Here is a 25398-nt window from a genome sequence, read left to right as displayed (position 1 = left end):
GTACATGGCAACCTCTCCTGATCTGCTTTGTATCATCAGAAATGTATGACTTTCCATCCTGATCAATTAAATGATACATACTGTACTTAATTTCCTAGATTCTTACTCCATTTTAAACTATTTCAACAAATTTTGATGCTTAAGGATAATCAAAGCCTTGTCTTCCACCTTTGTTTGTGACGTTGTGCAACGTTGTGAAAAAGAATCGGCATTGTAAATAGTCTGTAAGGACCTGCTAGGGAAGAACACTCCAGTTCCTAGCGGTCAGGAAGGAAGGTTAAACTCTCACCTGCAGGTGGCGCTGGCACAACAAAGGCCTTCAGTTCAACTTCATTGTCGGGTAAAGTTATAATTAGGTTATCTCCAGCCGATACCATAAGTTCTTTCACTAAAAGTTAATTAGAAATAATACATGTAATTGTATAATATAATTTGTTACATTACTGCTCTACACTAGATCTGTTTTTAGTATCCATACATTAAAATAGCATATGTTTTTGCAATAGTTCTTCGTAAGATTTTAGCTAAGGCACGTTCTTCTTCTGGCTAGAAATTGAACTGCACACTGTATTATAGTGCAGGGTTTTAAATCACAAATGTGAGTTGGCACTGTGACAAAAATAATGATTCAAATTGACTGAGCAATGTATTGGGTGACAAGAGTTGCGTGAAACAGGTTTCACGCAATTGTGGATTGGGTCCATTTTCTCCCTTGCTACCAGCTTTTCTTAACTCCCTGGTGTGAGCTATTTTTAGTTATAAAAAGATTGAGTGTAATCCTAAGTGTTTCTGTCTCATTAGTCACACTCCACTCAGTTCTGATAGTAGCCTCATGAATTACTGCTAATGACCTTGTATTTGGAACCTTTCCAAGACAAAATCCAGTCCCTCAATATAAAAAGCCTATTTTAACTTAAGCAGCAGGAACATTAAGTCTTATCAAAAGTGCTTAGCCACCAAGTAAACATTCAGAACAATACTTGTTTACTTTCTCTATAACCAGATTACATTGATATATTCATAAATTCTATCGGTTTGACTCCATTGGACATTAGTTTCACTTGTAAAATATATTGTGACATGTCCAGACACCACACAGAGAAAAGCAGATTTTTAAAAAAAGCTGGGTGCTCTCCAGAGGGATCAGCTGTGAGGAGATGTCAGACAGGTTGTTCATTTAATCCACTCCCCACCTCTCAGTCCTCAGTCCCTCGAGTGCCTCCTAGATCAGCTGCAGGGGCTCTCAGTGGCTTTGCTGGCTCCTCTCTTGTCATTTTCACTAACTCTTTATCCTGAAAGTCAGCAACTGTAGACCTAGAAAGGACATTGACCCAAACCTATCATGTTGTAGACGGGGAAATTAAATCCTAGAAAAGCAAAGTTGTCCAAAGCTGTATGGTAATTAGCAATAGGTCCACCAATATTTAATTAATTTAAATGTATGTATTTCAACAAACACTTATATATCAGATTAAAGTGTGCTAGGCATTGCCCCAAGGGCTTTAAAATGATCAGTTCATTTAATCCTCATTACAACTGTATGCAGTAGGTTCTATTAAAATGCAAAGATCCTGGACCAAACTCCCAGGCCAGTTTCTTTTTCCGTATACTACACAGCTTCTCTTCCACTATTATCTTTCTCTCTGTGGAAGCTCAGGATCAAAGTAAATACAAAAGTTAGAGAGAGTAATCTCCAAAATACATTGCCCACAGAAAAGCTCAGGAAACATGACCCTTAGGTCTTGTATATTCTAATAGCTTCCTTATTGGAAAATCTAATGGAAGCTTTGCAATCCTCACCATGACCTCTGCAACACATGGAGCTTTGATACGTCTTCATTTTTGGAACTACAGGAGACCACAACATGCCACCCCAAAATATGATTTGTGAAAGGGAAATAAATCTCGGGACCCCCAAATCACTAAGCCAAAGGGAAAAGTCAAGCTGGGAACTGTGTCAGGCAAACCTGCACCTCATTGTATTCCTAAACAAATACATACAAAGATTTAAAAAAAAAAAAAAAAAAAAAGCTACATGCCTCCCTTATAATTTGCCCACAAAGAAATTCCTTGTGGGCCTCAAGATCCTTGCCCTAAAACAGTTTTGTGGAATTTCACCCTGGCAGTGTAAATCAATAGCTTATCTTTACAGGTGCAGGGGGTGGGGAAAAGGACAGAGCTCAGTCATCCCTCTGCTCACCTGAGACAAATGCATATCTAATTGCTTCCTCTGCCCTATTGTTTACGAAAAAATACACATTCACTGAGCCAGACAAGGCATAAGTGACTATTCCTCTACCCCCTCTCACAAGTAAATTGTGTATTCAGTGAAAGACTGATCAAAGACTCAATGCAATATTTGTCTCTTATCTACCTGTGACCTGAAAGACCCCCTTCCAGTTGTCATGCCTTTCTGGACTGAACCAATGTACATCTCACACACACTGATTGATGTCTTATGTCTCCCTAAAATGTATAAAACCAAGGTGGCCAGGCACAGTGGCTCACACCTGTAATCCCAGTACTTTGGGAGGCTGACGCAGGTGGATCACTTGAAGTCAGAAGTTCGAGACCAGGCTGGCCAACACAGAGAAACCCCGTCTCTACTAAAAATATAAAAATTAGCCGGGCATGGTAGTGGGTGCCTGTAATCCCAGCTACTTAGGAAGCTGAGGTAGGCAAATCGCTTGAACCTCGGAGGCAGAGGCTGCAGTGAGCCAAGGTCACGCCACTGTACTCCAGCCTGGCCACAAAGCAAGACGCCATCTCAAAACAAAAAAAAACCAAGCTGTACCCTGACCACCTTGGGGTACATGTCATCAGGACCTCCTGAGGCTGTGTCACTGGTGAGTCCTTAACCTTGGCAAAATAAACTTTCTAAATTGATTGAGACCTGTCTCATATACTTCTGGTTCACAGACTATAAGAAACTAGAATATGCCATTGCAACTATATTATATAAGGATTATTTTGAGCTCTGTGTTTTTTTGTTTTTGTTTTTTTGTTTTTTAAAGAAACACCAGACCAAGAGGAGCTCTGAAAACAGAGTACAAGTTGCTCCTTTGTAAGAGAAATTTATATCTATAAAGGAAATCTCCATTTGTAAGGGTATCTCTCCTTCTATACTGGGAAGAGAAGGGTGACTAAATTTCGAGAGATCCACATCAATAGAGAAGGTCCTGACAAATCTGCATGATAAACCTCACTCTTGCTTACTTTGCTTATTCTGGGCACCTTTGGCCAATTGCCTTCCCCACTATCTTCTTTCCTTGTTTTAATTCAAGATGCTATATAAGCCAGAGTTCCAGGCTTATATAAGCTTATATAATGTAATAAAACCTCTTTGAGATTTCCTTATTTCCCTGGGTATCTCCCACATGTAGGTAAGATGTAGCTATAAACTTGTTTTTTGTTTTTTGTTTTCTCTTGTGAATCTATCTTTTGTTACAGGGGCACTAGCCTGGAACTTAGAAGGGTAGATGGAAAATTATTCCCTCCTCCTCGATAGAACTCTCTCCCTCTAGCTTTCCTCTTTATCTCCCACCTCTCTGGCACAACTGCCCAATCAGTTTTGCAGGCTCCTTCTGCACTTCCAGCTCCTTATATAATGATGTCCCCAAAGTTCCAGTCCTCAGGCCTCTCCTCAGCTCACCCCCCTCTCTCCCTGGATGATCTCCCATGTTCCCCATGTCTCCAACTATCACCTCCACACTGATGACTTGCAATCCTTTATCTTCAGCCCAACCGCTCATCTAATTTTAATTCTGTATTTTCATATGTCTTAGCGTCCTCTTCCTTTACATCCTTACATTCATTCAATCACTCATCAAATCCTTGTGAATCTGCTCCCTTCCAGTCTCCTAAATCTGGTTCCTTCCCTCCATCTCTGTAATCACTCACCATAGCCTTTTCATGGATCTTGTTGCCTCTAGTCAACTCCACACTATTTTCTTTTTTTTCCCTTTTGTTTTTTTTTCTTGGGATGGAGTCTTGCTCTGTCGCCCAGGCTGGAGTGCAGTGGCGCGATCTCAGCTCACTGCAAGCTCCACCTCCCGGGTTCACGCCATTCTCCTGCCTCAGCCTCCCGAGTAACTGGGACTACAGGCACCCACCACCATGTCTGGCTAATTTTTTGTATTTTTAGTAGAGATGGGGTTTTACCGTGTTAGCCAGGATGGTCTCGATCTCCTGACCTCAGGATCCTCCCACCTCAGCCTCCCAAAGTGCTGGGATTACAGGCATGAGCCACTGCGCCCAGCCTCTTTTTATTCGTTTTTTAGTTTTTTCAAGACAGTCTTGCTCTGTTGCCCAGGCTGGAGTGCAGTAGAGTGATCTCGGCTAACTGCAACCTCTGCCTCCCAGGTTCAAGCAATTCTCCTGCCTCAACCTCCCAAGTAGCTGGGATTACAGGTGTGTGCCACCATGCCCAGCTAATTGTTTTGTATTTTCAGTAGAGATGGGGTTTCACCATGTTGGCCAGGCTGGTCTCGAACTCCTGACCTCATGATCTACTTGCCTGGGCTTCCCAAAGGGCTGGGATTACAGGTGTGAGCCACCGAGCTCATCCCACACTATTTCTTAATACCAATCTGATCATTTTGCTTTCCTGCTTAAAACCATTCAGGGATTCTCTATACCCATCCAGTAAAGTGCAGAATCTTTAGCACAAAATACACGATCTTTCCAGTTATTGTCCTGCTTACCAATCCAGTTCCAGCCATACTGAATTCCTTACAGTTCTTCCGAAATGTCCCAGGAGCTCTTGTACTTCTGTATTCTTGCACAGGCAATGAATGAGAGATGATGGTTGGGAAGCACTGAGCATATTGCCTGGCACTCTGTAAGTGCTCAGTAGATACAATGATCACTATTGTTATTACACATGTTGCTCCCTCCACCTGAACAACAGACCAATGCCATCTTTGCTGGCTCACTATATCCTAGCATCGTCTCCTCTGGAAAGGCATCCCTGGACCCTCCTAGTGGATCAGGGTGCCCCTTTGCTCCCACAGCAACCTCTCACAGCACTTACCATATTGTATCAGAACCACCTCTTTACCTGTCAGTCTCCTCTCTTGGACTATGGAGTCCCTGAGGGAAAAGACAATGTCTTATTCATCTTTTTATTCCCAGTATGCAGAACTGTTTCTGGCACATGATAGATGCTCAAAAATGTGCCTGGAGGGAATGAGTAAACTTTAAAAGTTGTCACTACCAAATTCTACAGCCTATCTTCAGTACATTTCTTGAAATTGTATTTTTTAAAAGTTACCTGTCCTGGGAGCAGTGGTAGGAGATATGGGTAGCTCAGATGGGGTGGACCCAGAGGGGGCTGTGCTAGTGGGAGGTGTTGGGATGCTGTGCTCTGTACTCCCCAGGGTGACTGTGAGCACTGGGCTTTTCTCCACGGTGGCTGAGCTGAGCTCCAGGCTTGCTGGAGGAAGACTATGGGAAGGCATTAGAACCTATGGGATCAATTACAAGGATAAATTGTTATTAAAAAAAAAAAAAAAAACAGTTCAACTCTTCAAGCAACTCAGTGTTACCAACCTTTTTCATAAATTAGCTTCAGTAATCTTTGAAAAACCATGAATAATATTGCAAAACTCTGGAACTCTAGACCATCTCTCTCAAGCACTCTCTTTGCTGTCTATTAGAAATATAAGGCAACTGTGGGTTGGACAATTAGTATAGGTGAACATACACAAACACTCAAAGAATGAGAAAGTAATTATAGTAGCCCCTAAACTGATGAGTTCAATGGACTGAATGTTTCTGCCCCACACCTCCTTCCATCCCCCAAAATTCATTTGTTGAAATCCTAACCCTCAATGTGATAGTATTTGGAGGTAGGGCCTTTGGGAAGTAATTAGATTATGAGGGTAAAGCCTTCATAAATAGGAATGGTGCCCTTACACGTAGAGGAGAGAGAGCTAGCTAGTTCTCTTTCCTCCTTTTAAGGACACAGCAAAAAGATGACTACCTATAAATCACGAAACCCTCACCAAGAACCCAACCCTGCTGGCATCCTGATCTCAGACCTCCAAACTGTAGTACTGTGAGATATAAATGTCTGTTGTTTAAGCCACCCAGTTCATGGTTGGTATGGCTAGGCTTTGTGCCCCCACCCAAATCTCATCTTGAATAATAATCCCCACGTATCAAGGGAGAGACCAGATGGAGGTAACTGGATCATGGGAACGGTTTCCTCCATGCTGTTCTTGTGATATTGAGTTCTCACGAGATCTGGTGGTTTTATAAGCATCTGGCATTTCCCCTGCTTGCTCTCTTACCTGCTGCCATGACTGTAAGTTCCCTGGGGCCTCCCCAGCCATGCGGAACTGTGAGTTAATTAAACCTCTTTCCTTTATTAATTAACCAGTCTTGGATATGTCTTTACAGCAGTGTAAGAATGGACTACTACAATGGTATTTTGTCACAGCAGCACAAGCTAAGACAACCATTAAAGCAACAATTGAAGACAATCAAATAATTCAATAGTAAACAGGCTTCTAGAGTAAGTCATCTTTATTCATTTTATTCATTGTGTATAACGATAACTTAAAGTTACAGAATTAGCCAAGTTAAAGTTTTTGAACTAAACAGTTTGTGCCGAAGTCTCATATCATGATAATAAAATATCTTCTGAGACTTTTAGTCAGTAACTGTGTGGGGCCAGGAAAGTAAAACTCTTAGACTAAGAATATAGAAGACCCACAGGGGCCATGCACAGTGAGAAACCCACAGAAAGAAAAGCTATAATTCAAATGTAAATCAGAGAGGGGGCCATTGGTGCTAATTGAAAAAACAACTACTCTTTTCTACAGTTGAGAAAAGTCAGTAAGGATATGGCATACATTTTGTGCTTGGAAGTGTGATCATTTATATCACTACTAATAGTAACTGAGCCCCCACTGGGTTCCAGATATCTGCTAGGCAACTGGTGAAACCTTCTGCAACTAAATTTCCAGAACCAGGGCAAAAAAAAAAAAAAAAAAAAAAAAAAGACGAAATGATGAAATTAAGCTGTATTGATCAAACTAAGGGAAACCAATTGACCAACATTTTAAAAATCAGGTAGTGGGTCTACTATATGATTTAAAGATGTTTAATTGAATTGAATTTTCAGGTATCCAGATTTGTGAAGTGAGTGCTACGGATTAAGCTGTTCATTGAATCTGTGCTCTCTAAGAATAGCATGAAATTCAGAATTACTGCAAACCAGGGCTGCAGTAATGTTATGTGTCCATAACATTTTATACTGGGGTCTTTGCAAATCCCATAGGATGAATTGAATTGAATTTTTTTTTTTTTTTTTTAGTTTTATCAAGTCCTGAAAAATTATTGCCAAGTTGAAATAAAGAATGAAGGTAGACAGTGGTCAAAGAAATTAAGGCACTTTGGGCCAAGGTCACTAAGCCAGAAATGGCTGAAGGGGAAGAAAACCCTCATCCTGCTCTTCTCTAAAACATTCACTTTTCCACCATGCTGCCTCTTCAGGCTGGAATCACATGCCGATTCTTCCCTTCACTATTCAGAAATCCACCCCCAACCTCCAGCACAGAACTCCTCACTAAGTCATCAGGACACAAGGTCCTCTCTGACAAACCCCTCCAAAGAAAAATGAATCCTCTATGGGAAGCCATGAGCACGGCATCACCCATTTCAGCCTTCAAGTTAACCTGGGCCTCATCAGTAAAAGTTTCAAATGGCTCTTGTTTCTATGTTCTCTACTCATTTATTTTAAAACGACTTGTTTTAGGTGATTTCTCTAGTCTTGTCCACTGGAAAACACAGTTGCAAAAAAATGTCCTTTATCCTCTACAAATCTGATCTTGATTTATTTTTCCTAGATGTCCTATTCGACAGCACTATTTTATGCATAGTACTGTTATAAATATTCATGTACAAGTTTCTATATGGACATGTTTTCTTTCTCTTGTGTAAATACCCAAAAGTGGAATTCCTGGGTCATATGGTAACTCTGCATTTAACATTTTGAGGAAATGCAAGACTATCTTCCAAAACAGCTGCACTGGGGCCAGCCATAATTGTTCACACCTATAATCCCAGCATTTTAGGAGGCCAAAGCAGGAGGATTCTTTAAGCCCAGGAGTTTGAGACCAGGCTGGGCAACAGGGTGAGACTCTATCTCTACAAAAATAAAAATAAAAAAATTAGCTGGGCATTGTGGTCCCAGCTACTCCGGAGGCTGAGGTGACAGAATCACTGGAGCCCAGGAGTTTAAGTCTGCAGTAAGCCATGCTGCACCGCGGCATTTTGACCTGGGTGCGGAACAAGACCCTGTCTCTCAAAAAACAAAAAACAAAAACAAACCAAAGTGGCTGCAACATCTCACATTCCCACCAGCAGTGTATGAGAGTTCCAATTTCTCTGCATCCTTACTAACACTTATTATCTGTTTTAAGTTTTTATTCTAGCCATCTAGGAGATGTGAAGTGGTATCTCATTGTGGTTTTGACTTGCATTTCCCTAAAGATTAATGGTGCTGAGCATCTTTTCATGTGCTTCTTGGCCATTCTTCTACGATCTTTGGAGAAATTCTATTCAGATCCTTTGCCCATGTTTGAGTTGGGTTGTCTTTTTATTAGTAAGTCGTAAGAGTTATTTATATATTCAGTATACAATATTTATGGTATATTTATCCCATTTTATAGCATATTTATTTATTCCCTCAAGAAAGCTTTACTTTTTTGATGTCGTCATCTGAAATACAAAAGTTTTTACTTTTGATTAATTCAAATTTACCATTTTTCTATTTTATTGCTATGCTTTTGATGTACTAAGAAATACTTGCCTAGCCTAAGTTTACAAAGATTTATGCGGAGTTTTCTTCCATGTCTTTTATAGTTTTAACTCATATATTGAGATCGTTGGTCCATTTTGAGTTAATTTTTTAAAAATAAGGTATGAGATAGGGGTCTAAATTCGTTCTTTTGCATGTAAATATCCAGTTGTCCTAACACCATTTGTTGAAAATACTATTCTTTCCCCACTGAATTTTCTAGATACCTTTACCTAATTGAACTATTTTACATATTTTTTTGGTGAGAGTAGAGATCTTAGTTTCTGTCATCAATTCCAAACTTTGCACTGCATCAGAATGAAATAATGTTTCTTTTCTTTTTAAGAGATGGGTTCTCACTGTGTTGCCCAGGCTGGTCTCTAACTTGTAGGTTCAAGCAATTCTCCTACCTCCACCTCCCAAGTAATTGGGATAACAGTTGTGCGCAGTGTATTGGGCTTGAGTAAATGATTTCTTATTATGCTATGCATCTAATTTTTATGAACAGTTACTCAGAGATTGTCTACAAATCTAATGTACTTTAGAGGAAACTTTGTATTTCAGTGGAAAGCAGCATGTTATCGGTGGGGCAAGGTGGCTCACATATGTAATCCTAGCATTTTGGGAGGCCAAGGCAGGCAGATCGCTTGAGCTCAGGAGTTTGAGACCAGCCTGGGCAACATGGCAAAATCCCATCTCTACCAAAAATATAAAAATCAGCTGGGTATGGCGGCACGTGCCTGTAGTCCCAGCTACCTTGTGGGGCTGAGTTGGGAGGACTGCTTGAGCCCAGGAGGTCGAGGCTGCAGTGAGCTGAGATGATGCCGCTCCACTCCAGCCTGGGTGACAAAGTAAGACCCTGTCTCAAAAAATTAAAAGAAGATAAAAATAAATAAAAAACATTATCTACTGGATACCCCTCCAGGTTATCTGACGCTAGTCGTTCTTGTATTTGAGCTATTTTTACAACTCTATAAGTTATAGGTTATAAAAATGATAAAAATGTAAAATAATTATTGTCTATAGACATGTAAATTCTCCTGTCTGCTAGAGTTTCAACTGAACTCCCTCCTTTCCTCACTGGAAACCCAGTTTTGCCTCTATTTGCACACTCATTTCAATATATTTTTTAACCTATGAATGTGCCTTTTCTTCAGGTTTTCTTGTAGGATAATTATAATCTAGTTCCTTCAGTGATTAATGAGTAGAATAAAATCTCTAACACATGTTCATTTTATATCTAAACAATTCACAATTTCACCTATTTGAATAGTTATCTTTTAACAAAACCAACCTCAAAGAACTAATGAGCCAAAAGATTTTTAATAGAGCTTAATTTCAGAGAGTTCCATCTGTATAAACCAGGAAGTAAATGACTTGGCAATATAAAAGAGGGTATTATATTAACATTTACTGATATGAATAAAGAACATGGTTAATCTCTAATACTTTCAGATTACTTTTAATTATTTTAATTAAAATTGAAATTGAAAGTGTTTTCAGGACAGGCATAGTGGCTCACGCCTGTAATCCCAGCACTTTGGGAGGCAGAGGCAGGTGGATCATGAGGTCAGGAATTCAAAACCAGCCTGACCAATATGGTGAAAGCCCATCTCTACTAAAAATACAAAAATTAGCCAGGCATGGTGGCAGGTGCCTGTAATCTCAGCTACTCAGGAAGCTGAGGCAGGAGAATCACTTGAACCTGGGCAGCAGAGGTTGCAGTAAGCCGAGATCAGCCACTGCACTCCAGCCTGGGTGACAGAGTGAGACTCTATCTCAAAAAAAAAAAAAAAAAAAAAAAAAAGGAAGTTTTTTCATTTTAATCCAATTATAAGTACAGAAAAATATAGACACTTCAAAATTCAGAAAAATATAAGCAGAAAAAAACCTTCTGATTAAATCTTGGCTGGGCACGGTGGCTCATGCCTGTAATCCCAACACTTTAGGAGGCCAAGGCGGGTGTATCATTTGAGGTCAGGAGTTCGAGGCCATCTTGGCCAACATAGTGAAAATCCATCTCTACTAAAAAATACAAAAATTAGCCAGGCATGGTGTTGCACACCTGTAGTCCCAGCTACCTGGAAGGCTGAGGCAGAAGAATCGCTTGAACCTGGGAGGCGGAGGTTGCAGTGAGCCGAGATCGTGCCACTGCACTCCAGCCTGGGTGACAGAGCAAGATTCTGTCTCAAAAAAAAGAAAAAAAAAAAAAAATGACTTCTAGACCTTTTTAAACATTTTTCATGGTTGAGATTATAATGTATAGTCAATTCAATCCAGCATTCCTAACTTATTCTAACATAAGCACTGGAATTTAAAAAAGGAAACCTCCTTTAAAAAATTCTTAAAGTACTCCCAGCTTTTTTTTTTTTTTTTTTTTTTTACTTTATTTGACCTATACTCAGCTTCCTCTGATCAACATGCTCATCACATTCTCAAGTCCTGACCAGTTTCCAAACAAGCAGCCTCCGAGCTCTCCAACTACCCTCTCCTCACCACACAGTTCTCATTGTCTGTCTCCCAGACCTCCTGCCATTAACACTCAGCTTTCCACCTGCTTTTGAAATCGCTCCACTGCAGTGACCCTCATTCTTTTTTCACCTGAGTTTTTTCATGGAACATTTTATGATGCTTAAGTTCTCTCCTTCATATCTCTCTCATCCTATCCAACTGTTCATGATGCCACGTGGAGTTTCTAGCAGCCAAAGCACCTGTTCAGTCTTGAAGAAACCTACTAGGGTGGATTTTCAAAGCCCCTGGGTATATGCGCTGGCTCCAGGGACTTCTATACCATCTCCCTTTGCTTTAAATATTGCTAGAGTCTCCAGGCGTGGTATCTCACACCTGTAATCCCAGCACTTTGGGAGGCCAAGGCGGGTGGATCATGAGGTCAGGAGATCTAGACCATCCTGGCTAACATGGTGAAACCCCATCTCTACTAAAAATACAAAAATATTAGCTGGGCGTGGTGGCAGGCACCTGTAGTCCCAGCTACTCGGGAAGCTGAGGCAGAAGAATGGTGTGAACCCGGAAGGTGGAGCTTGCAGTGAGCTGAGATCACACCACTGCACTCCAGCCTGGGCTACAGAGTGAGACTCTGTCTCAAAAAAAAAAAAAAAAAAAAAAAAAATTGCTAGAGGCATTTCTAGGGAGAAGGGCTTAAGTCTTCATGAGCTGGCTGACTTGTGAAGGCAGAACTATTTGTTCTTTTTAACAGCCTGGCCATGGAGGCATAGCAAAGGAATGAGATGTTCTGCTTCCTAGAAATCTCTGAGAGACAGTCATCTTTCCCGCCACCACCTGAGATAGGTGCCCTTAGGAGGAACCTCCTTAAGCTCACACAGCCTGAATGAGTGCCTGGCTCCTGAAATTCAGCCCCTCCTGCGCTCTGCCCCACTCAGCCCATCCCACCCCCAAGCACATCCTGAACACACCCACCTCTTTTCCAGAGCTGTTGCTGGATTGTTCCTGGAGCTGAGAAGCCTTTTCTTTCTCCAACAGTTCTCCTGAAGATGGGGTAGTCAGCAAGGGAAGCAACACACTTCTCTCAGGGAGTTTTGGGGCAGGGGTTGAAGCTGACTCATTCAGGTAATGGAGCTCAGGGTCCTGCTGTGTCTCCGCTGGCACCTCAGGGCTGTCTCCAACAGAGGAGTTGAAGCCCCCCTCGCTGCCTGGCAGTAGGCCCCAGTCCATGTACTCGGCACTCCCTCTGGGCTCCTGCTTGCCATTGGGTTGCAAGAGGTCCTTCTCCAGCTCCCGGTAGTCATCTGAGTACTCAGACATCTCCCCTAGTCCCCAATCTTTGCCTAGAAAGGGTAAGTCCTTTCTGATATCCTCAGGTGAGTCCCCCCAGATCCCTGAGGGGGAGCCCCTGTTCAGCATCATGTCCCCATAGTCCAGCAGCTGTGCAGGCCTCTGAACAGGCCTGAGCACAAAAGTGAGATAAGACCTGATGGGGCCCATCTTCTTGGGCTCACAGTTCTCTTTGTGGGGGCAGCTCACCAGGTAGCAGTGGCCCTCGAACCACCAGGCCAGGTCACAGCTGGACAGGTCACAGCAAGCGGCTGTGCAGTCTACGACAGGGAAGGTGTGAGACACCCGCATGATTCTGGTGGTTTCCAAGTTAGGTGAAATGACTGCATTGGAATACGTCCTCCCCTCGCTGCACTGCTTACAGGCACAACCTGTAAACAAAGTAGTTTCTAATGAAGGAGAAAGGCATATACAGGGAAGCACCTCCAGCTTAAGAAACTAGGAAAAGGGAGTCTTCTCAATCCCTGGCCAGTCTGGCAAGCAAATAAACAATCGGCATTTTCCACAGAAAGATCACAGCAATCCATCAAACCATCCATCCATACATTCATTCTCCTACCTTCCCACCCACTCATTCATCTTCCATCCACTCATCCTTCCATTCATCCACCCATCCATCTTTCCTCCTATCTTTCCGCCTTTCTACCCATCTGTCTATCCATCCTTTCACCCACATATCCATCCATCTACCCTTCTACTTTTCCATCCATCTATCCATGCATCCATCCTCCCATCCATCCATCCATCTTTCCATTCTTCTACCTTTCCACTCACCCATCCATCACTCCATCCCTCCACCCATCCACCCACTCATCCATCCAGATTCTTACACCTATCCATGCACCCTTCCATCCATTTGTTCTTTTTTCATATAGTTTCACTCCATTTACTTAACAGAAATAGTCTTCTACATTATATTTATATTATTTATAATATTTTGCTCCTGATATAAAATTCAGTTATACATGTTTACTTTACAAAATAGCATCATGTCTTTGTTTTATTGTTAATTGATTTTAAGTCTCGCAGGCTATCTTGATGCTGGATAAATGGACAGGGAAGCAAACTGTCACAAGGAGGCAAGGAGACCTTTGTAAGGCAGGAGCCTTCAACTCAAAGCTTAGGGCAGCTTTCAGTGTGGCTGGAGGTGGTGGATTCCTTGGCACACCTCTGGGGTGCGCCGTTCCTTTGTTCTGCAAAAGATCACCTGAATGGGGGCTGTTTCGATATACGTACGTTAAAAGCAAAGATCTTAATGCCAAATAAAGTTTGAGAAGGCAAGGCTCCCAACAACTAAATCATTCTTCATTTGGTCCAAGTTGCCAGAATTACTTCAGAATCTATTAGACACACTCTAGAAAGCTCTTCAAGAACGATCAGACTGGAGACCAGGGAACCTGTCGCCCATGTTTGTGTGCTCTATAAATCCTAGCCCAATCTGTGGGTATACTAGTTACTTGATGATTGTTAACAAATTAATAAAATCACTGTTGAGCCTTTACAAAGGTAAAAAAGATAGAGAAGGCTGAGTGTGAAGGCTGAGTGTGATGGTTCACACCTGTAATCCCAGCACTTTGTGAGGCCAATGTGGGAGGATTGCTTAAGCCCAGGAGGTTGAGGTTGTAGTGAGCCATGATGGCACCACTGCACTCCAGCCCGGGTGACAGAGCAAGACCCTATCTCAAAAAAAAAAGCACATAGAAGCATGTGCACCTTCTTGAATCTCCACCTGGTTCAGTCCTCTTGCCTCCACCATGTCCATCAAGGTGGCCCATAAGTCCTACAAGGTGTCTACTTCTGGCCCCTGGGCCTTCAGCAGCCACTCCTACACAAGCTGGTCTGGTGCCAGCATCAGCTCCTTGAGCTTCTCTTGAGTAGGCAGCAGCAGCAGCTTCCAAGGTGGCTTGGGCACCAGTATGGATCTGGGTGGAGGCTATGGTGGGACGAGTGGTATGGAGGGCATCACAGCCGTCACAGTCAACTAGAGCCTGCTGAGCCCCCTTAAGCTGGAGGTGGACGCCAACATCCAGGCCATGTGCACCCAGGAGAAGGAGCAGATCAAGACCATCAACAAGTTTGCCTCCTTTACAACAAGGTATGGTTCCTGGAGCAACAGAACAAGGTGCTGGAGACCAACTGGAGCCTCCTGTAGCAGCAGAAGACAGTTCGGATGAATGTGGACCACATGTTTGACTGCTACATCAACCTTCAGCAGCAGCTGGACATGCTGGGCCAGGAAAAGCTGAAGCTGGAGGCCGAGTTTGGCAACACCCCAGGGCTAGTGGGGGATTTCAAGAACACGTACAAGGACAAGATCAATAATTTTACAGAAGGCTGGGGACAGTGGCTCACATCTGTAATCCGAACAATTTGGGAGGCTGAGGTGGGTGGATCACCTGAGGACAGGAGTTTGAGACCAGCCTGACCAACATGGTGAAACCCTGTCTCTACTAAAGACACAAAAATTAGCTGGGCATAGTGGCAGATGCCTGTAATTCCAGCTACTCGGGAAGCTGAGGCAGGAGAATTGCTTGAACCCAGGAGGCAGAGGTTGCAGTGAGATCTTGCCATAGCACTCCAGCCTGGGTGAGAGTGAGACTCCATCTCAAAAATAAATAAATAAATCAACAAATAAATTTTAGCGACAGAGAATGAATTTGTCCTCATCAAGAAGCATGTGGATAAAGCTTACATGAACAAGGTAGAGCTGGAGGAGTCTCACCTGGAAGGGCAGAACAACGAGATCAACCTCCTCAGGCAGCTGTATGAAGAAGAGATCCGGGAGCTGCAGTCCCAGATCTCAGACACATCTGTGGTGCTATCCATGGACAACAGCTGCTCTCTGGACATGGACAGCATTACTGCTGAGGTCAAGGCCCAGTATAAGGAGATCACCAACCGCAGCCAGGCCGGGGCTGAGAGCCTGCACCAGGTCAAGTATGAGGAGCTGCAGGCTCTGGCTGGGAAGCACAGGGATGACCTGCATCATACAAAGACGGAGATCTCTGAGATGAATCAGAACATCGGCTGGCTCCAGACTGAGACTGAGGGCCTCAAAGGCCAGAGGGTTTCTCTAGAGGCCACCATTGTGGATGCCGAGCAGCATGGGGAGCTGGCCATTAAGGATGCCAATGCCAAGCTGTCCGAGTTGGAGGCCACCCTGCAGTGGGCCATGCAGGACATGGCGCAGCAGCTGCATGAATACGAGGAGCTGATGATCATCAAGCCAGCCCTGGACATCAAGATTGTCACCTACAGGAAGGTGCTGGAGGGCGAGGAGAGCCGGCTGGAGTCTGGGATGCAGAACGTGAGTATCCATATGAAGACCACCAGTGGCTACTCAGGTGAGCTGAGCTCGGCCTATGGGGGCCTCACAAACCCTGGTCTCAGCTACAGCCTGGGCTCCAGCTTTGGCTCTGGTGGGTGCTCCAGCTCCTTCAGTGGCACTAACTCCTTCGGGGCCATGGTTGTGAAGAAGATCGAGATTCATGATAGGAAGCTGGTGTCTGAATCCTCTGATGTTCTGTCCAAGTGAATGGCCACAGCAGCCCCTCCCAGCCTACCCCTTCCTGTGACTGCCCCAGAACTTGTTAGGGAGGCCGCTGTGCAGGGGAGCATAGGGAACAGGAGACCCACCTGAGGCTCAGCCCTCACACTCAGCCCACCCGCGGGGGAGTTCACTGCCTGAGGTATCCCCTATCCCCCTTGCCCATGCCTCCAGCTACAAAACAATTCAATGGTTTTTTTCCAAAATAAACCCTCAGCTAGTTCTACCAACTGCCAAAAAAAAAAAAAAAAAAAAAAAAAAAAAGGAAGATGAGGAAATTGCAAATAACATTTATTGGGATGCAATAACTCAGGAATTCATATTTTGAATTAGGGGAGAACGCCTCATAAGAAAAGGGCAAAAAGGAATGAAAAAGTAGAGATTTGCAAGGAAAAAAATATGGGTCTCTAAACATTAATGACATCATCTAAAACATTAATGAAGATATTTTCTAGAATATATTAAAGATGAAATAAGGGGACATTTTGTCTTATACACTCAGCAGCAATGAGTTTGATAAGATGGGTGGATGGAGGGGAGTAAGTGATCCACAAGTCATGACAGGGCTTTTCCAATGGCCATCCTTTCTGGAGTGGCCCTCACATCATATCAAATGGTGCTGCCCAAAATTTGGGTGCTTCTGAATCATCTCCAGGTGCTGCTGAAAACCCAGATCCCAGAGCCACACCCCTAGGAGTTCTGATTCAGTAGGCCTGGAGAGTGGCATGAGAAATTGCATTTTAACAAGGGTCTTGCCAAGGTTATCTTCATTATGGCTTTGTTACATTTTGATAAACTGTACAAAACACTTTTTCTAGCCATATCACCACCCTCAATCCTTGGTATACTCAAATGGGCTTAGCCAGCCCAGCCTAGTCATGGGTCTTCTTAAATGATGCTCACCAATGATTTTTTGCCATGGGTGTATCCACCAAAAGCAAACTGAGTATAATGAAAATAAAGATTTCTGATCAAAGAAAGTCTGGCCTTTCCAGCCAGATCTAGTATGCAATTCTTTTCAGTATACAAACATAAAGTTTTCCTAGTATATGTGAAATGTGATTTTATTTTCCCATGGAATAGTCATGATAATAATAAACTTAAATTCCTGTTTACAGAAAACCATTCATGCATGAGGTCTGCCTTTCATGCTTTTACCTGTAAAATAATTCTATTGAAAAGCAAACCAACAGCACCTTCACCTCAGGTTGATCTGAGTTGCTTACACTAGACAAGAAACTCAAGCCCAACACGGGTATCTCCAAGGTAGTAGTTCCCTACCTGCAACTGTCACCAGCAGCAGCAATGAAGAGAGCACACCTGTGGGGGGCGCCATTCTGCACCACACTGGGTGATGGCAGGCTTCTGAGGCGGCCCTGCAGAGCGTTTGGTGCAAGCTTCCTTTGATGTTTTTTAGGAGCCAGACTTGGCCTCAAGAACTTCAAAGGAAAAACATAAAAGAGGAAGGAAGAAAAGAATAGGTAAATGTAGAAACATCCCAAATTATTTCTATCATTTATTCATGTCAGTGGGAAGCCTGTCCTGGTCACATCACAGAGCCACATCCCAGGCAAACACCCACCTAAAGCATTTGTTCAAATAGCCAGTATAGTTCCTGAGAAGAGCCAAAGAATTTCAGGCTTACTCTCCTTACAAGCTGTGGAAATAAACGAGGACCAACAAAATGAGAAAAGCAAAGGCTATTTATTCAGAGCTTGCTATAGAAAGGCAGTCAGCCACCATCACTTGTCTTTGGCAGAGACTCAGAGACAGGCAGAGGAGTGGGAAAACTTTATAGTGGAAAAAGGGAAAGTCTCAGGTGTGCTCTAATTGGAGGCTGTTGGAAGGGGACGCTGCAGGCGGCTCACTAGAAGTGGGGCATCCTACGTGATTGGTTAGGAGGCATGTTTGGCGTTCTCTGACTGGTCCAAAGTTGGAAGAAGGGATAAAAATTAAGGAAGCCATTAGTTATTAATCAAGTCCTGGTCATTCGGGGCTGACTGTTACAGAAGTTGCTGTTTAGCTTTCAGGATTGTTTTTAGAGACAGCAACCTGGCTTCCTACAAGTCTGACTTATAGCAGGCTGTCTTCCTAGGCTGCTTATTGTAGATAAGGGACTGGTTTCCCAGGCTGTGGATTGTCGGTCAAAGTTCTATTTTATATTTGTTCTGGCCATTGTCTGCTTTTATATGCAGGCTCTCAAAGCTAAAACTATGAAATAATGATGGAATAAATCATACTACTGTATTTCATATATATATGTGTGTGTATATATATATATTTGAGATGGGGTCTTGCACTGTCATCCAGGCTAGAGTGCAGTGGCACAATCTTGGCTCACTGCAATCTCTGCCTCCTGGGTTCAAGTGATTCTTGTGCCTCAGCCTCCAAGTAGGTGGGACTACAGGCACAAACTACCACACCTGGCTAATTTTTGTATTTTTAGTAGAGATGGGGTTTTGCCATGTTGGCCAGGCTGGTCTCGAACTCCTGGCCTCAAGTGATCTGCCCATCTCAGCCTCTCAACGATTACAGGCGTGAGCCATTGTGCCCAGCCTATATTTCATAAATTCTAACACATAAATATTTTCACATTTTACCATTTCTGATATCAGGATGTCCTACAATTGCAGATGGCCACATGCCAGGCAGGAAGTGGATGGTATTGTTTATGCATGCACATCAGCTGTGCAGAACTGGAGTCAGAGGCTTGGAAGAACATCCCAAAGACAACATGAGGCACTCTCTTAAGAAATGCTGCATCCCAGCTGGGCGCGGTGGCTCACACCTGTAATCCCAGCACTTTGGGAGGCCGAGGCAGGTGGGTCACGAGGTCAGGAGATCAAGACCATCCTGGCTAACACGGTGAAACCCTGTCTCTACTAAAAATACAAAAAATTAGCCAAGCATGGTGGCAGGCGCCTGTAGTCCCAGCTACTCTGGAGGCGGAGGCAGGAGAATGGCGTGAACCCAGGAGGCGGAGCTTGCAGTGAGCCAAGATTGTACCACTGCACTCCAGCCTGGGCGACAGAGTGAGACACTGTCTCAAAAAAAAAAGAAATGCTGCATCCCCCAAAGCTGCATTCCCCAAAGCTCATGATGGCGCACAGGCAATATGTGGAAAAGCCACAGGTATCAATAACTGCACTGACAAGTTATTGGGCAGGAAGAAAATTTAAGAATACCTTAATGTGTCAGTTATATGTTCCTTTTTTTTTTTTTTTTTTTTTTTTGAGACGGAGTCTCGCTCTGTCGCCCAGGCTGGAGTGCAGTGGCGCGATCTCGGCTCACTGCAAGCTCCGCCTCCCGGGTTCACGCCATTCTCCTGCCTCAGCCTCCCGAGTAGCTGGGACTACAGGCGCCCACAACTGCGCCCGGCTAATTTTTTGTATTTTTAGTAGAGACGGGGTTTCACCGTGGTCTCGATCTCCTGACCTTGTGATCCGCCCGCCTCGGCCTCCCAAAGCGCTGGGATTACAGGCGTGAGCCACCGCGCCCGGCTATATGTTCCTTTTAACATATGCACAAGAATGATTTATGATAAAAATCTGCCTAAATAAGCACCCCCCTCCATTTCTTTCAATTTGTTTAAACATTCTAAGTGAGAAGAAAGTGATAAATCTTGGCTTAATTGACAGCATTCTTTTCCTTATTGGTATTTAAAATAATCATGCATCTTATTAAATACAATCATTAGCATCTTACATTTAATTGAATTTGGTTAATATAAGCACTTCATTTTTGCCTGGTACTTTCTCAGTGTGATCTTCACAACAACCCAGACATATTGTTATCTCTGCATTAGATGATACAATTGAGGTTCAAAAAAGTGAACTGGTTTGCCCAAGGTAGAAGAACCAGTACAAGGCAGTCTGGACTTGGAGCTGCACTCCAAGTGCTTATTATTTCAAATACATAACACAGACTCCCAGGAGGAAACACACAAGCTAATGTTCAAAAAATCTACATAAGGTTTCCTAATGTGGTGTCAGAATCCTGCTGTGAGTTGCAAGATGGTATGCTGTGATAAACTAGATTTTAGTTCCAATTCACACCAGTCTTCCCACCCACCCCTTCATTCCTCCTCCCTCCACGCAGAGGATGTGTGGATAAAAACTTATAGAAGGATAAGACTCTTCCTCACCCATTTCCAGAAGCACTGCAGTACTTTTAGAAATTTGTAAGTGTCATAGGGATAAAAAAGAGAGGGAAACACCCCTACAGATGTCTCCAGTCAAGTTATTTAAGAACTCTGTGGCAGCCTAGTGGGGGCAGGAAATAACCGGAAACGACAAGGAGCCTGCAAACAAAATCAAACACATAACATTCTCTTAAGATGGTGTCTGGAAGTTCTAGGCCTTGTTTTTGAGTTTAACCGAGGAACAATTCAAATCACAAGAGTGCCGCCCGTTGAACTGCACATAGGGGCCTGCCATCGACCACACAGAGCACAGGTGCTGCCTAGCCTAACACCATCACTGGCCATGCCCTGGGTAGGTGAAAAGGGCCTTTAAGGTCCAGAGTTGGGCTGAGTTAGACCAAGCGACACGAAGGAACCAGAGCAAAGGTGAGCTAAGGTAAGGCCAGGAGGTGGGTGTAACACCTCTGTGTCAGTACAATGGACCCGAGGCCATCAGAACACCTGCTTTGATAAGGTAAAATGGAGAAAGAAAACAGTAAGCATTTCATAACATTCATGCCTAAAACCCTAGAGGAAGAATACCTGGTTCTGCAAAGTTTGCCACCAATAACTCCCTTTGCTTCCAGTGAGGAAAGTATGTTAGAGATGGGAGGTGGAAGGGAAGACTGGCCATCTTCCATCTGCAGCCATCGACTACTCCCTAACCAAAGGGCAAGAGAAGAGCAACTGGCCTCCCAGAAATGACATTTATTCAGCTGCCCAAGGTGCTGGGGCCCAGAATAGCAACACCGCTATCAGCCAGAGATCATTAGTCAAGAATCCCATGGATAAAGATTGGGCCTCCACCGTACCATATGGTTCCTTCAGGCAAATTAAGAAAAGGTAGCTCTAAGAGAAGATACTGCTCTGAAGGAACACAGTTTGGCAAATGGACTGTAAACCAAATTCCCAATCCCATGCCCCTTTGATGAATGCCTTTGGTTGTGCAAGGTACAACTTTCACAACCATATCGTACCTGGAAAGCAATTCATTGTCATTATCTCAGTGCAAACTTTACAGGTGCTCAGCATAAAAAGCGTTTCCTCTTCTCAATACCATATTTAAGGTTCTTTTTGGGGGGTACATTAATGTAAGAAGACAATGCGTCTCCATTTCCTCAACATTAAAAGACATATGGACTAGGTGTTATCAAAATTCCTTCAGTTCTAATAGCTTATAAGTGTTGCTTTTTTGTTTTTGTTTTTGTTTGTTATTTTGGGACAGAGTTTTGCTCTTGTCACCCAGGTTGGAGTGCAATGGTGTGATCTTGGCTCACAGCAACCTCTTCCTCCCGGGATCTTGGCTCACAGCAACCTCTTCCTCCCGGGTTCAAGTGATTCTCCTGCTTCAGTCTCCTGAGTAGCTAGGATTACAGGTGCCAACCACCATGGCCAGCTAATTTTTGTATTTTTAGTAGAGATGGGGTTTCACCACGTTGGCCAGGCTGGTGTCAAACTCCTGACCTCAGGTGATTCACCCACCTTGGCCTCCCAAAGTGCTGGGATTACAGGCATGAGCCACTGCACCTGGCCAAGTGTTGCTTTTTAAATACATAGTTAGTTAGTACTTTATGGGTTAAATAATGCTTCACATATATTATCTTATCTGATCTACTTGTAGGAACTGTTAGGAGTTAGGAGCTCTCATTCCCATTTTACAGGAAAGGAAGCTGAGTTTCAGAGTCAGTCTTTAGACTCAAGACCTCAAGCTTTCACTGTGGCACCCCCACCCTCTTTGATGGTTCTGTGAAGTTCGTCCATTCCACTCTGGATTACTTAAGACTTTCCTTACTTATTATTCAGTCTCCGAATGACCCAGTTCTCTTGACGGACTCATGCTCTCTCCTGCTGCTTGCCTTCTGCCCACCTCACTGTAGTTTTCTGTCTTCATTAAAAGGGAAGAAAACATTTAAAGAATTTACATAGAAAGCCTGTCAAGCTCTTTAACAATTTTGATCAAAGGTAAAGTTGAGTCGAGTGACAAAATAGAACTTTTAAAATAAGGCTTCACAAGTTCAAAATGTTATAAATAGTACAAGCCCATATATCCTTCCATAAACTCTGCATGGGTCAATTGTATACATGTAAAGATCTGAAAGGAAACATCCTCCCATGGTGAAAACCGGTGACAATAATAAATGCTTTTTTCCTTTTCCTTTTTTGCTTCTTTTCTGATCCGTATTTTCTATTTTTTCTAAACTGAACACATCTTACCTTTGTATTAATAAAATACACTTGTAGTTTTCATTTTTATAGAAGACAGATATTTTAATATGGTCATTCTGACACAGGTTTTTAAACAAAATTACCGAGAGATGTTGGAATGGATGTTTCTTTTTTTTTTTTTTTTTTTTATTTTTTGAGACAGAGTCTCACTCTGTTGCCTAGGCTGGAGTGCAGTGGTGCAATCTCAGCTCACGCAACATCCACCTCCCAGGTTCAAACGATTCTCCTACCTCAGCCTCCCAAGTAGCTGGGACTGCAGGTGCGTACCACCATACCCGGCTCATTTTTGTATTTTTAGTAGAGACGGGGTTTCGCCATGTTGGCCAGGCTGGCCTCGAACTCTTGACCTCAAGTGATCTGCCCACCTCGGTCTCCCAAAGTGTTGGGATTATAGGTGTGAGCCACTGCACCTGGCCGGAATGGATATTTCTGACTCCTGATATTTCTGGCCATATCCTGTTCCTCAATCTCATTCCTTCTCTAGGCTTCCGGTCACGCATGACCCCTAGGCCATCTGAGAAGCCTCACCCCAGCTGAATTCTTTCCCTTCTTTGGGTGATAGTGATGACATCACTGATTCAGAGATGGGGTAAGGCTCAGGACTGGTGTCAGAGAATGAATGAGATGTGGGAATGGGGTGAGCCCAGAGATGGGGCCAGAAATGAGCAAAGTACAGAAAGGTATTCAACAAGTACTGATGGAGCACTTTCTGTGCCAGGACACGGACAACGGAGGGATGAAGGTCAAAGATGCAAAGAATGAGGCTCAAGGATAAGATGAAGGTGACTGTGGCAAAGACTGCCTGTTCAGTGAACATTCTCCATTTATTCCTTAGTAATAAAACACATAATTATCTGGGGCCCCAGAATACCCAACTAACAGACCCCTCACCTTTTGCAGCTTAGTGTGGTCATGTGATTATACACTGGTCAAAGAGACAGAAAAGGAACTATTGAATAAAACTTCTGAGGAAAGCTCTTTTTGTCCTCCTCATCTTTTCTTCTTCCTGCTGCCTAGAACAGAATACAAGGTCTGCTGCCACAGCAGCCATCTAGGACTACACGGAGGCCTTGAGAAAGCAAGCCAGCGCTGGGAAGATGGAAGGAGCTGGGTCCTTGAAGACGCGGGACTGCCTACCAGCCCTGGACAGCCAACCTTTGATTTCTTGAGGAAAAAATAAACTTTTCTCTCATTTAAACCACTGCTTATCTTGAACATCTGTTTCTAAGAAGCCAGGCTGGGTGCAGTGGCTCATGCCTGTAATCCCAACACTCTGGGAGGCTGAGGCAGGTGGATCACCTGAGGTCAGGAGTTCGAGACCAGCCTGACCAACATGGTGAAACCCTGTCTCTACTAAAAATACAAAAATTAGCCGGGCGTGGAGGCACACACCTGTAATCCCAGCTACTTGAGAGGCTGAGGGTGGGAGAATCACTTGAACCCAGGAGGTGGAGGTTGCAGTGAGCCGAGATTGTGCCATTGCACTCCAGCCTGGGCAACAAAAGCTAGACTCCATCTCAAAAAAAGAAAAGAAAGAAAGCCAGACCTAATTTTATCTGGTAAGTGACAGTACTTGACCTTTTTTTTTTTTTTTTTTTTTCCTGTTTATGGGTTATAAAATACTTCGGTTCAGGTAAGATCAAAGCAGACACCTACAGTGAGTAATGGCTGCTTTATGGAGAACACAAATACTATAATGCCAAATGACAATCTAATAATTTTTAAAGTGGCAGATATACCCCTGTATTCTGAAATCACTTATATGGTAGCTAATATTTGTTTCCTTACAGAAGCATTTAATTTTTTAGGTGTATGTATATTTTCTCTTCAACTAAATTGTAAACTTCCTGAGGAAAGGGACGAATTTAAAACATAAGCTGACACATTTATACCTCTAGGTTTTACTTATTTCTCATCTACTAATATTAACAATTTTAGTTAAAAAAAGAATGCTTAAGTATGCATTTTAAATACAAATATGTTCCTTTCGTTAAAAACATTTTTTAAAATGACATGATTTCAAAATTGCTGCTCTCCAGGCCAAATAACTTTGCATTCCCCAACTGTGAATGAAGTAATTGGCAGCATAGTAGAAAGAAGATGCTTAAATGCCCATTTTTAATTCTCAAGGAGAAAACAATTTAAAAAATAAACAGAAGATTAAATTATATCCATATCTCTTCAAATTCTAACAATTAACAACAACTAGGTAGAAGATGTAACAGAAAACTATAGCAATAAAAATTACAGAAACCATAATAGAGGACTACAGCAGCAGCAACAGACAAAAAATAGAAGACCTAAGGCTGACTTTAACAAGGTATTTGCATATCTATTTTAAGACAACCTTAAAATGCTACTCAGGAAAAAATAAATAAATAAAATGCTACTGAGGAACACAAAAAAACCTTAAATAGATGGAGAAAAACCTTAAATAAATGGGGAAAAACATGAATAAATATTCTTGGACAAATAGACTCAGTATCATAAATATATCAGTGTTTCCTAAATTAACCCATAAAGTTCTTCATGTCCAATAAAATGATGCTGGCAGAATTTTTATTTAGGTGAATGAAAAACTAGAAAAAATGAATTTTAAAGTGCACATGGGAAAATTAACAAGAAAAAAGGCCAAAATTTTTTGAAAAGGAAGATAATTGAGGGAAGACTGGTCTTATCATATAATGAAATATATTATTTTAAAAATCATTAAAAGAGGATGGTACAGGTGCAAAAATGGATCACTGAATGGTACAGATATTCAACAAATGGATCCAAATACTTCCAAGACCAAAGGACATGATTAAAAATGGCATGTCAAATCAG

General features: G+C 42.7%; 1 protein-coding gene, 1 long non-coding RNA gene and 1 pseudogene across 16 annotated transcripts in view; 2 read left to right on the top strand and 1 right to left on the bottom strand.

Moving 5' to 3' along the window:
* Positions 1 to 25398, bottom strand: part of LOC105482635 (KIAA0319 ortholog) — a 104938-nt gene that overhangs the window by 39329 nt on the left and 40211 nt on the right. For 7 of the 15 annotated variants that reach the window (XM_071097518.1, XM_071097530.1, XM_071097526.1 and 4 more), the window contains exons 2-5: positions 17448 to 17605; positions 12245 to 12990; positions 5273 to 5465; positions 290 to 388 (exon numbers count right to left, since the gene is read on the bottom strand). In XM_071097518.1, the coding sequence (XP_070953619.1) occupies positions 290 to 388; positions 5273 to 5465; positions 12245 to 12990; positions 17448 to 17502 (1093 nt within the window). In that variant the 5' untranslated portion in view covers positions 17503 to 17605. Of the gene's footprint in view, positions 1 to 289; positions 389 to 5059; positions 5234 to 5272; positions 5466 to 12244; positions 12991 to 15341; positions 15542 to 17447; positions 17606 to 17748; positions 18715 to 22138; positions 22232 to 25398 lie in introns of those variants that run through there. The other 8 variants (XM_071097519.1, XM_071097522.1, XM_071097528.1 and 5 more) reach the window with 6 other exon arrangements.
* Positions 225 to 23727, top strand: LOC139363492 (uncharacterized). The gene is made up of 3 exons (XR_011623967.1): positions 225 to 340; positions 6403 to 6517; positions 23590 to 23727. It is a non-coding gene; the product is annotated as an uncharacterized lncRNA (long non-coding RNA).
* LOC105482541 (keratin, type II cytoskeletal 8-like) lies at positions 14371 to 16154 on the top strand (annotated as a pseudogene).

The sequence above is a fragment of the Macaca nemestrina genome, chromosome 5 (genome assembly GCF_043159975.1).
Source record: "Macaca nemestrina isolate mMacNem1 chromosome 5, mMacNem.hap1, whole genome shotgun sequence".
Classification (NCBI taxonomy): domain Eukaryota; kingdom Metazoa; phylum Chordata; class Mammalia; order Primates; family Cercopithecidae; genus Macaca; species Macaca nemestrina.
Note: the sequence above shows the minus strand (reverse complement) of the source record. Positions and strands in the feature narration are given on the sequence as shown.